Raw genomic sequence first — 12,626 nt, forward strand, 5'->3', positions numbered from 1 at the left:
TTTATATTAATTAAATATGAGTGTAATACGTTGTTGTTGAAAGTTTGGATATTTTTATTTGATATAAAGTTATTTTTTTTAATTGATAATAAAATCAGACGGTCCCAGGTGGTCCGATTTGTTTTGAAAAAAAAAATAAGGGTACAAATTGAATTGAAATTTTTTTATTTTTAAAAATAAAAATCAAAGAGTCTAATTTTAATATTAATTTTTTTAATTTTTAAAAACATAAAATCGTAAAATTTGATCTGTGATTCTTAAAAAAAAAAAAAAGAAGTTAAACAACATAAATTAATAAATCTGATTTTTAGATATCACTGTACAACTAAACAAAAAATTAGAGACATCAATTTTTTTTAATCCCATATACAATTAAAAAATACATTTTTAGCTCATCTTTATGTTCACGCTACCATACCACTCGTGTCTTATAGAAATAGTGAAATACCAATTACATAAACAATGTTTTCTATTCTCCTCTCACATTCTCTTTCATATCATTGAACTATATTTTATACAAGTTAGACTTGTGGTTGTAGCTCAAATACAATTATTATTATTGTTATATCAATTTTTTATTGACGCATTAATAGTTGAAATGAAGTGTATGGCAGCAGCTCTTTCGTTAATTCAAGCTTTTTGTAGAAATTATTAATTAATTAAGAAGTATATTTTTTTAATTAATTAAAACATGGTCGGTTGATCTCATTCTTATCTTCCACTCCAAATCTAACAGAAAACAAAATTTTTGGGGAACAATGGTTTATTTTCCTCTTTTAAGTGTACCTATTTTTAGAGTATATACTATTTTTTTTTAATTTAATGATTATATTTGGATTCTATTATAAAATATTAGATTAATTTAATTTATTTTGACTGAAATTTTATAAAGAGATTAATTATATAGATGCAATTATTTTAAAGTGAATATTTACATAAAAATTATTGAATATTTTAAAATATGTAATTATACTATTTAATATAATATGTTAATGTATCTTAATTATTATCATTAAATAAACAAATATCTATCATCATCGACAAAGACATTTGATGTGAGTAGAGAGAGGCACTTTGTTTTAAATGAATGTGTATTCAATTTTATGAGAAGTTGATAATTTATAGTTATTAAATATAAAATTAGTTAAATTATTTAATAATTTTTAATTATTAATTTTGTGTAGAGTTAACTGTATTTATTTAAGTTTTGGTAAAAATTTAGATGCAGTTAAATGAAAATTTAGTTAAATTAATCAAATTATTTAATGATTCTCAAAATCTCATTTATCATGTGAAAAAATTTTTCAAAAATTCTATAAAATCTAGAAAATCTTAAAAAAATTTAAAAAATTCTTTAAAAAATTTTAGACAATCCTAAAAAATCCTACAAAAATCTAAAAAAACCTAAAAAAATCTCAAAAGAATCAACTACACTTGAGTTTCTTCTTTAATTTTTACTTTTGCAAAATAAAAACGAAACTTCGTTTTTGCACAGAAGCCAAGTAACATCGCTTATTTCCATTTCACTCCACAGCTTCTTGTATCTTCCACTCAAACTCTTTTTTTCTCTCTGCAAATTCTTCCTCCGCCTCAAGCTTCCAATCATGGCGTCTGCATCATCCGGTCGCGGCTCCAAGGGCTTCGATTTCGCTTCCGACGACATCCTCTGCTCCTACGAAGACTTTCCTAACCAGGACTCTTCTAACGGCACTCACGATGACCCCGCCAAGGTACCCATTACTTCTTCGCAGTTGACTTCTTGTTTTTCACACTCTTTGGGAAATTTCCCCAAATGGGTCTCGTCTTCCGAATTAAAATTTTCTTAGGGTTTTAGAAAAATATCATTTTTAGCCACGTGGATTATTCTGATCACGGGTGAACAAACTATATGTTTCCTAAAATTGATGTCGTAGGCTTGAACGATTATTAGACTTAAGCACTTATATTCTTATTTGTGTGTTTAAGTGTTACAGCATTACATGAAAGCTTTCTTTTCTTCCCCCCAATAATAAATAATTTTCTTAGTTTTGGGTTTTTATCTTTTTAGAATGGATTAACTCTGACAGGTGCAAGGAAATTATGATTAAGTTCTATTTTGTAGTGTGTTAATGATCGAAAGGTGTTATTTTTGTTAAATAGTTTTCATAGTCAATTAGCTTGCTGGGTGGGTTGCATGATCTGGTTACACTGCAAATAAAAGAAATATATCTATTTGTTGGGATGAGAATAAAGATAAGAATTTGTACTATTGCATTTGGAGTGCGAGTTTGAAGGTGCTGGAATTTCCTTGATGAAGTTTAGGGTTTAGGAAGATCTACGCGTAATCAGTCTCGCTGTAGATATGATATATGATAGGGCTCAATAACGTAACGTTGTTTGATCCATGTAGCCGATCTCATTTAGTGGGATGAGGCTTTGTTGTTTTTGTATACATATGATGAAGTTTCTCTCTAACTTTATATGTGCATTGATGCAAGAGTAACGAGGCAAGTTTGGTGATAGTTAGAAGGATGGAAGAGGAAATGTGTCCAAATGTGAATAGGGAAGCCTGGTTCTGTAGAGTTGGTTAGTTACCAATTGATATATGGGCCTAGGGAAGGGTTGCATTTGTGGGACGAAAACATGGTGGATCAATAGTGAATGTGTTTTCACATTATTTATGTTGCTTTTGTGTTATACCAGTAATCAACATTCTTTTGTGGTTGAACCTATGGGATATTGCTCAGCCGGAAACCAACCTTACACACCATGTTTAAGTGGTTATTAAGGTTTCTAACTTTCCAGAGATGTCAAACTGTTGTATTTGCTTTATTCTCTCTTCTCGAGCTTAATATTTTTGGGGCATGGTTATATTCTAGCAATTTGTTGATCAGGTGTACTTTATAATCCTATCAAGTTGTTCTGACCCTCGCATTGATGAAATATACTTTCTGCAGGATTTTCACAAATCAAGGATGGCAAGGACATCAATATTTCCTGATACTGCTTATAATTCGCCTGAAGATTCTATAAGCCAAGATGTGATTGCAGCTGTTGAGAAGAGCATGAAAAAAAATGCTGACAACCTTATGCGGTTTCTTGAAGGAATTAGTTCAAGGCTATCACAGTTGGAATTATATTGTTACAATATTGACAAATCAATTGGAGAAATGCGATCTGATTTAAACACTGACCACGGGGAGGCAGAGTTAAAGCTCAATTCTCTTGAGAAACACATTCAGGAAGTAAGTTTCACCTTTAATGGATAGGACCTGTTGGTTAAAATTCAAGCTACTTTTCATTTCCTGCTTTGGCTTTAAACACAAATTCTTTCTGATTGACAAATGGCTGGTAGATATCCACTTTAATCTGTTGACCTAATCATCATCTTGATTTGCAAATTTTTCCAAGATGCATACTTCAGTTGCAAACAAAAATTGGATTCATTTTTGTTGCCAAATTAATTATGATTATTGCAAGAATAATATTATTCCTTGCTACTCTTCCAACCAATGTAATTTAGCAGTGTGTCCTTTATTTACTTGCTGCATGCAGTTTTTTCTATTTGCCTTTAGGGTGGTCAAATATACTTTGACGAGGAGACATCAATTTGGCTTGTGCTAATTTATCTTATGTTGCTTGTGCAGGTACACAGATCTGTACAGATTTTGAGAGACAAGCAAGAGCTAGCTGATACTCAGAAGGAGTTAGCCAAGCTTCAGTTAGTTCAGAAAGAATCATCCTCCACAAGCCATTCACATTCCAACGAGGAGAGGTCTTCACCTTCTGCCACTGATCCAAAAAGAACTGATAAGGCATCTGACGCACATAACCAGCAGTTAGCTCTTGCCCTGCTTCATCAAGTTGCCCCACAGCAACAGCCTGTGGCACCTTCCCCAGCCCCAGCTCCAGTTCCAGCTCCAGCTCCAGCTCCAGCTCCAGCTCCAGCTCCGGCCCCAAATGTAGCACCAGCCACTCAACAATCATCTTATTACATGCCACCCACTCCTTTGCACAATCCGCCATCTGTGGCCCAAGTTCCCCAGAATCAATATTTGCCCTCTGATCAGCAGTATAGAACTCCGCAACCAACATCATCACAAGCAACGCAATCTCTGTCTATGCAACAATATTCTCAGTATCAGCAACCACAACTGCCACAGCCGCAGCAGCAGTGGCCTCAGCAGGTGCAACCTCCGCAACCACCTCCAATGCAGTCACAGATGAGACCCCCTTCAACCAATGTTTACGCTCCTTACCTGCCAAACCATGCTACAAATCCCTCTCCCTCGGAAACACTACCAAACAGCATGCCAATGCAAATGCCATATTCCAGAATTCCACCTGCAGCTTCCGGCCATAGCGATGCCATGCCGTATGGATACAGCGGATCTGGTAGAACAGGTCCGCAGCAACCACTTCCGCCGCAAATCAAGAGCTCTTTTCCAGGACAACCAGGTGATCCATATGGAACAAGTGCTACTCATGCCGCGCCCCCTCCTACTAGTGCATACATGATCTATGATAGTGAGGGAGGAAGAACACATCCTCCCCCACAACCACCTCATTTTGCTCAAGCTGGATACCCTCCATCGAGTGCTTCGCTTCAGAACCCTGCACCACATAACCTCATGGTCCGGAATCCTAGCCAGACACAGTATATTCGTGGCCATCCCTACAGCGACTTGATCGAGAAGTTGGTGAACATGGGATTTAGAGGTGATCATGTGGCAGGGGTGATCCAGAGGATGGAGGAAAGTGGGCAGCCTGTAGATTTTAACTCGGTACTTGACCGGTTGAATGTGCATAGTTCTGTTGGCCCCCAGAGGGCATGGTCAGGGTAAAGAACTTTGTATACCATGTCTTGTTTCATCAATGCAACGATGATGTCAAAGTTGACCCTTACCTCCTCCAAACATGGCATGCCCTATACAATCATGTCGTGTTTTATTATGCATGAATAAACCTTTAATGCACTATTATATTATGCACGGTGTTATTGCATATATTTTGTTCAGATATGAGAAATTTGTTGTATAAGATAAAATTTCAATTTAGTGAAGGGAAGTACATGTTGACATCTATGCAAAATAGTTTGACATGAGAAAATAGAGCGATGGATAGACAAATCCTAAATTCTAATGTACTTGTGTATATCATCGTTTAACTTCTTCCACTTTTATAATACAAAACCATGTAACTCTAACCCTGTCAACTGTTGACTGTCTTGGGTAATCATAAGAACTCGGTTATAATTTGGTAAATAGAAATGTCTTTTTATGCTGTCATGTTGTTTGTACTTTTTTCTCATTAGTAGTAAGGTGTTGAATTAATTTGAATTGAATTACATGAACATAAAAAGTTAGCCTTTAATGAATTACATATTTAGTGTCGAAGAAAAATTTTGATTATATTATTATAAAAATGTTTGATTATTTTACTATTACAAATTCGAATGTTATTTTATAAAAAATAAATTAATTATTCTATTTGTTAATTATTTTGTTAAAAAAATATAAGAAATAACATGTATAAATATATATAAATATGAAGCGGTTAATTCTTTGTATTTATAAAATAATTTTAAATTACATTCATGTTATTATACACTATTTTTTATATGGGAAGTATGTGTGAATTTAATGTATGAAATAAAAATGACTATAACTACTATATATCTTAATGTTAAATATTTTTTAATATTTATTCTACATTTCTTATTCTATTATCATATAACAGAGTGTAGATTCTACTTAAAAAACATGCAAGGGTAACGAAACCAAAAGAACGGATAAGAAAACATAACCCGAAAAATAATAATAATAATAACGAAGTAACGAACTCGCGCCCTTTCTTCTTATTTCCTTGTCTTAACTAACAGTTCCTGTGTGACCGTTATACATCCGTAACAACAACACAAACAGAAAACAACGTAACAAGACCAAAGCATGCAAGATCTAAGATGCAAAAACTGTAACTAACAAGAAAATCAACGTAGCGCTCTCTCTCTCTCTCTCTGAATTCAGATCCCATTCTTGATTCTCAATAATGCTTAATTAGCATGCTGTCATAGTAACATGACTCAAAGCTACGAAACCTACAACATCATCCCCATCCCCAACAGCAACAACAGCCACCCCGACCAACACCCTTCCCTCCGATACCCGGAGGTCATCGCCGCAAGCTCAGCCCTACGCTCCATTGGCGACCTTCGCCTCCCTCCCCGATGGCACCCCGACATGGACCTCCTCGACTGGCTCTCCCTCTTCTTCGGCTTCCAAAACGACAACGTCCGCAACCAGCGCGAGCACCTCCTCCTCCAACTCGCCAACGCTCAGATGCGCTTCTCCCCTGCCCCCGACACAGTCCACCACCTCCACCCCTCCGTCCTCCGCTCCTTCCGCAAAAAGCTCCTCAAAAACTACAAAACCTGGTGCTCCTTCCACGGCAAAAAACACCATCTCAAGCTCATCAACAACCACAAAAAGAAAACCGATAACGACCTCCGCCTCGAGCTCCTCTATGTCTCCCTCTACCTCCTCATTTGGGGCGAAGCAGCCAATCTCCGCTTCATCCCTGAATGCATCTGCTTCATTTTCCACCACATGGTCAAGGACCTCAACAGGTTCATACCAATCAAATCAATCTTTGTTTGTTTGTTACTAAAGTTAGTTAGTTACTTATATCTCTCTTCATGACAGGATTCTGGAGGATCACGATGGTAAATTGCCTGAAGTTTCAGGGGAGAATGCGTTCTTGAGGCTTGTAGTGAAGCCGATTTACGATATAGTGAAGCTGGAAGCGGAGTCTAGCAGGAATGGAACTGCGCCTCATTGTGATTGGATGAACTATGATGATGTGAACGAGATCTTCTGGAACAAGAGCTGTTTCCAGAAGCTCAAGTGGCCTATTGATGTTGGAACAAGCCGGTTCTTCTTGTACCGCACTGGGAAGACAGGTTTCGTGGAGAGAAGATCGTTTTGGAACCTTTTCAGAAGCTTTGATAGGCTTTGGGTGATGCTGATTCTGTTCCTGCAAGCTTCTATCATCGTTTCTTGGCCAGGGTACAAATATCCTTGGAAAGCTTTGAAGCGTCGCAGGGTGCAGGTTCGGATCTTGACCGTGTTCATCACCTGGAGTGGTTTGAGGCTTCTGCAGGCCCTGCTTGATTTTATGATGCAGGGGAAGGTTATTTCCAAGGACACCAAGAGACTTGGACTGAGGATGTTCCTGAAATTCTTCGTTGCCGCGGCATGGATCCTCGTGTTTTTCAGGTTTTACAATTTGATTTGGAATGAGTGGGACAAAGAAGAAAGGAAGTGGTCTAAAAAGACAAATAAGGTGGTGATGGATTTCTACATGGTTGCTTTTGTTTTCTTGCTTCCTGAGATTTTGGGTTTCTTATTCCTCCTTTTTCCTTGGGTTTCAAACTTCTTTGAGAAGCGTGATTGGAGCATTCTTCGCTTACTCTCGTGGTGGTTTCACCGCACTATTTATGTCGGCCGCGGTTTGAGAGAAGGACTAATTGATAACATTAGGTATACATTGTTCTGGATCTTGGTTCTGACCACCAAGTTTACTTTCAGTTACTTCCTGCAGATTAAGCCCATGATTCCTCTCACAAAGAAGATATTGAAACTTCATGTGGACATTGAGTGGCATGATTTTTTTGATCATGGGAAAACGGACGACAAATTTGCTCTTGGTCTTCTATGGCTTCCTGTTATTTTGATTTATCTAATGGATATTCAGATATGGTATTCGATATATTCGTCTTTTGTTGGTGCTGCTGTGGGTTTGTTTGCGCATTTGGGTGAGATTAGAAGCATGCAGCAGGTGAAGTTAAGGTTTCAATTCTTTGCTAGCGCTGCTCTTTTTAATCTCATGCCAGAAGAGCAGTCCCTGAATGAAAGGGGAACTTTTATGAGCAAAATTAAGGATGCTATGAGAAGGATGAAGCTCAGGTATGGGTTTGGGCAACCATATAGGAAGCTTGAGTCTAACCATACTGAGGCCAACAAGTTTGCTTTGATATGGAACGAGATAATCTTATCCTTTAGGGAGGAGGATATCATCTCCGACCGAGAGGTCGAGCTTCTGGAGCTGCCAAAGAACTTATGGAATGTCAGAGTGATTCGCTGGCCGTGTGTTCTACTCAGCAACGAGTTACTATTGGCATTAAGTCAGGCCAAAGAACTGGCTAATTCTTCTGATAAGAGGCTTTGGAGGAAGATATGCAAGGATGAGTTTAGAAGATGTGCTGTCCTTGAGTCTTATGATTGCATAAAACACTTGCTTCTTGAGATTGTTATCAAGCCTGGTACTGAGGAGCATTCCATTTTAGAGTCTTTGTTTCAGCACATTGAAAAGTCCATTGAAATTGGGAAATTCACCAAATCATTCAAGACTACAGCACTTCCCCAGCTTCACAGCAAGTTGATCAAACTTATTGAGGTATTGAGCAAGAGGACACTGAAAGATTCTACTCAAATGGTGAATATCCTCCAGGCCCTCTATGAGATCACGATTCGAGAGTTTTTAAAGGAGAAAAGGACTGCTGAGAAGCTAATCAGTGATGGTTTGGCTCCAAAGCATCAATCTTCTGCTAATCTTCTTTTTGAGAATGCTGTTCGGCTGCCTGAAACTACTAATGAGAACTTTTATCGGCAGCTTCGACGCTTGCACACCATTCTTACCTCCAGGGATTCAATGCAAAAAGTCCCAGTTAACATAATGGCTAAAACAAGGTTGGCTTTCTTTACTAACTCACTTTTTATGAACATGCCCCATGCTCCCCAAGTTGAGAAAATGAAGGCTTTCAGTGTTCTAACACCTTACTATAGTGAAGAAGTATTGTACAGCAAAGAGCAACTCAGAATTGAGAATGAAGATGGGATTTCAATCTTGTACTATTTGCAGACCATTTTTGATGATGAGTGGAAGAATTTCATAGAAAGGATGCGACGCGAGGGTATGGAGAATGATGATGATATATGGACAGAGAAGCTTATGGAATTGAGGCTATGGGCTTCATACAGAGGCCAGACACTGTCCCGAACAGTTAGAGGAATGATGTACTACTACAAGGCCCTCAAGCTTTTGGCTTTTCTTGATTCTGCACCAGACATAAATGTTTGGGATGGATCACTCAACCTTTCTTCAATGGTGAAAGAAAATAAAGATGGTTCAGACCGAGTAAGGTCACCTTTTTCTCATTGTTTAAGTAATGCATACACTTCAGAAGATTTGCCATTCAAAGGCCATGACTATGGAACTGCTTCGATGAAATTCACATATGTGGTTGCTTGCCAGATATATGGAGCACAGAAGGCAAAAAAGGACCCTCGTGCTGATGAAATATTAGCCTTAATGAAGAACAATGAAGCGCTTCGAGTCGCTTATGTTGATGAGGTTTCGACTAGCAGAGATGAGAAGGATTATTATTCTGTTCTTGTCAAGTATGATCAGGAATGGGAGAGGGAGGTGGAAATTTACCGTGTGAAGTTGCCAGGTCCATTGAAACTAGGAGAAGGAAAGCCTGAGAATCAAAACCATGCAGTGATCTTCACCCGAGGTGATGCTGTTCAGACTATTGATATGAACCAGGACAACTACTTTGAGGAGGCACTTAAAATAAGGAATCTCTTGGAAGAGTTCAACTGTTACTATGGTATTCGGAAACCAAACATTTTGGGAGTGAGGGAACACATTTTCACTGGTTCTGTTTCCTCTCTTGCTTGGTTCATGTCGGCTCAGGAAACGAGTTTCGTCACCTTGGGACAGAGAGTCTTGGCAAATCCTTTGAAAATCAGAATGCATTATGGCCATCCTGATGTGTTTGACAGGTTTTGGTTCTTGACTCGAGGTGGCTTGAGCAAAGCTTCTAGAGTGATCAACATAAGCGAGGACATTTTTGCAGGCTTCAATTGCACTCTTCGTGGAGGTAATGTCACACACCATGAGTACATTCAAGTGGGGAAGGGAAGGGATGTTGGATTGAATCAAATATCATTGTTTGAAGCAAAGGTTGCAAGTGGAAATGGTGAGCAAGTTCTGAGCAGAGACGTGTATAGATTGGGACATAGGCTTGATTTTTTCAGGATGCTTTCTTTCTACTACACTACAGTTGGATTCTTTTTCAACACAATGATGGTTGTTCTTACTGTTTATGCATTTTTATGGGGTAGGCTATTTCTTGCTCTTAGTGGCTTTGAAGCTGCTATGCAGAAAAAATCTACCAACAACAAAGCATTTGGTGCCATATTGAATCAGCAGTTCATTATTCAACTTGGACTTTTCACTGCACTTCCAATGATTGTGGAGAATTCCCTTGAGCATGGTTTCCTTCAATCTATGTGGGATTTCCTCACAATGCAGCTCCAGCTTTCATCAGTTTTCTTCACATTCTCCATGGGAACCCGCTGCCATTTCTTTGGCCGGACTATACTGCATGGTGGGGCGAAATACCGAGCTACCGGCCGTGGTTTTGTTGTGGAGCACAAGAGCTTTGCAGAAAACTATAGACTCTATGCTCGCAGCCATTTTGTGAAAGCAATTGAGTTAGGTTTAATACTCATAATTTACGCGCAACATAGTCCTGTCGCGCGTAACACAGTAGTTTATGTGATTATGACCATATCAAGTTGGTTCTTAGTTTCATCATGGATTATTGCACCATTCTTGTTCAATCCTTCTGGCTTTGATTGGTTAAAAACTGTCAATGATTTTGATGACTTCATGGATTGGATTTGGTACAGGGGAAGGGTGTTTGCCAAAGCAGAAGAGAGCTGGGAAATATGGTGGTATGAAGAACAGGATCATCTAAAGGTAACAGGCTTTTGGGGCAAGGTTTTTGAGATAGTCTTAGACCTTAGGTTCTTCACCTTCCAATATGGAACAGTCTATAAGCTACGTATAACAGATGGAAGCACCAGCATTTCAGTTTACTTGCTTTCTTGGATTTGTGTTGCTGTCATATTTGGAATTTATGTGGTGTTATCATTTGCCAGGAACAAATATGAAGCAAAAAACCATATATACTTTCGGTTTGTCCAATCTGTTATTATAACTCTTACCATAATTGTCATAGTGGGTTTGCTAAACTTCACTAAGTTTAGATTTGGAGACATTTTTACAAGTCTACTGGCCTTCATTCCTACAGGCTGGGGCATTATCTTGATCGCCCAAGTATTCCGGCCGCAATTGCGCCGGACTAGAATTTGGAAGGGTATTGTTTCCTTGGCTCGCTTATATGATATCTTATTTGGAGTCATTGTAATGGCTCCTGTGGCATTATTCTCATGGTTGCCTGGCTGTCAGTCTATGCAAACCAGAATTCTCTTCAATGAAGCATTCAGTCGCGGCCTCCAGATATTCCAGATTGTTACAGGGAAAAGAACTCAGACTTGATTGTCATTCAAGGTAATTTTCATGCAGTTCTAGAGGGCTTTTTTGTGTATACTTGTTCTTGATTGTAAATGTTAATCTTTTACTTACAAACATATTTACCAAGAGAGGCATAAACCATTGTTTTTCCTGGTGTGGAATGAAGGCTAGACAAATACTTCTACAATTCACATTTTTACAAGCTTTATTTATTTACTTTTTTTCACTTTAATGGCTTGATAGGTAATAAATTATGATCATGCTGACAATATTTATTTCTAAGTTCATCTTGGTAGTACTTGTGTAAAATAAAGACATGATTAACTTTCTTTATAACTCTAGATTATTGAAGATGAAATAGATAAATAAAAATAGATAAGAATATGATGTTGTCTATCCAAAACACAGAGGAAAAAAAGATAAAAATTTAGAATGTATGATCCTGCATTGTGACGTTGACATATGAACTTGTTCTTAAAAATGTGACATGGATCTGAAATTTCAGGTGTGGAGATGCTTGAATTCTTGTCATCATCATGAGCAGCTCAGGGAATCAAGAAATGAAACTTGGCAATCTATGTTGTTTACCCATGTTCATTATTCCTGATTATAGTTCAATTTTAAGGACCTCTAACATGAACAACTGTTCAGTTGACTAATCTAGAAAAAACAGTTAAACAAGAAGAAAATATTGTGCTGGATGAAGGGTTTGACTCATGCATGTCCGAATTTGATTGCTGCCACTACTACACTGTTATCAATACTGTGATCCTCAAAAAGTTGCTTCTTGATTATTGTCAAAACCAAAGAGTTCAACATTCTAGTGTATTGAGCGTGAATTTGTTGATGTAGTGATGGTATAGTTTAATCTGATATAAATATGGACCATTGCAGTTTCCTTTAATTTGAAAAAGTATAAGTTACCATTTGGTGCTAAAATTAGGTACATAATAAAAAGATAAACCTAAGATGATACTGCAAATATTGAACTAATGTAAGAACCAGAAACAATTAGATGTTTTGCCTAAAATTTATCTAAATTGAAATATCATCTTGTTAATAATATCAATATAAATATAAAATACAATAAAAGATCCCATTAATACTTTCCGCGTTGGATAGCCAACCACTTCGAAGATGCCACTCCCCATAATATAATAGATTAGGTTAGATTAATAACAAACATTAGAGACACATAAAACACATGTCATTCTCCTTTTTTATATTTTTTAAATAAATTTTAAATATCATAAACAGCAACT

General features: G+C 37.3%; 2 protein-coding genes and 1 non-coding gene across 4 annotated transcripts; all 3 read left to right on the forward strand.

Moving 5' to 3' along the window:
• The first annotated feature begins 1,107 nt into the window (after positions 1-1,107).
• Positions 1,108-4,966, forward strand: LOC112707118 (uncharacterized). Of its 2 annotated transcripts, none has more exons than XM_025758702.2 (3): positions 1,108-1,730; positions 2,937-3,224; positions 3,627-4,966. In XM_025758702.2, exons 1-3 carry the CDS (start codon positions 1,605-1,607, stop codon positions 4,821-4,823), a joined length of 1,611 nt encoding a protein of 536 aa, XP_025614487.1. In that variant the 5' UTR covers positions 1,108-1,604; the 3' UTR covers positions 4,824-4,966. The 2 variants fall into 2 exon arrangements, with proteins under 2 accessions (XP_025614487.1, XP_025614488.1); XM_025758703.3 differs by having other exon boundaries at positions 1,450-2,768.
• A 965-nt stretch (positions 4,967-5,931) lies between these two features.
• Positions 5,932-12,266, forward strand: LOC112707119 (callose synthase 12). The gene is made up of 3 exons (XM_025758704.3): positions 5,932-6,604; positions 6,681-11,400; positions 11,870-12,266. Exons 1-2 carry the CDS (start codon positions 6,057-6,059, stop codon positions 11,386-11,388), a joined length of 5,256 nt encoding a protein of 1,751 aa, XP_025614489.1. The 5' UTR covers positions 5,932-6,056; the 3' UTR covers positions 11,389-11,400; positions 11,870-12,266.
• Positions 9,038-9,112, forward strand: LOC112708604 (small nucleolar RNA J33). The gene has a single exon (XR_003156454.1). It is a non-coding gene; the product is annotated as a small nucleolar RNA J33 (small nucleolar RNA).
• Positions 12,267-12,626: the final 360 nt, after the last annotated feature.

The sequence above is a fragment of the Arachis hypogaea genome, chromosome 8 (assembly GCF_003086295.3).
Source record: "Arachis hypogaea cultivar Tifrunner chromosome 8, arahy.Tifrunner.gnm2.J5K5, whole genome shotgun sequence".
In the NCBI taxonomy this organism is placed as follows: domain Eukaryota; kingdom Viridiplantae; phylum Streptophyta; class Magnoliopsida; order Fabales; family Fabaceae; genus Arachis; species Arachis hypogaea.

Bases quoted from the DNA above. Each gene is read 5' to 3' on its own strand.
- LOC112707118 (XM_025758702.2), top strand. From the start codon at position 1,605: ATGGCGTCTGCATCATCCGGTCGCGGCTCCAAGGGCTTCGATTTCGCT. The intron at 1,731-2,936 runs GTACCCATTACT...TACTTTCTGCAG, and splicing joins CTCACGATGACCCCGCCAAG to GATTTTCACAAATCAAGGAT. The intron at 3,225-3,626 runs GTAAGTTTCACC...TTGCTTGTGCAG, and splicing joins TTGAGAAACACATTCAGGAA to GTACACAGATCTGTACAGAT.
- LOC112707119 (XM_025758704.3), top strand. From the start codon at position 6,057: ATGACTCAAAGCTACGAAACCTACAACATCATCCCCATCCCCAACAGC. The intron at 6,605-6,680 runs GTTCATACCAAT...TCTTCATGACAG, and splicing joins ATGGTCAAGGACCTCAACAG to GATTCTGGAGGATCACGATG.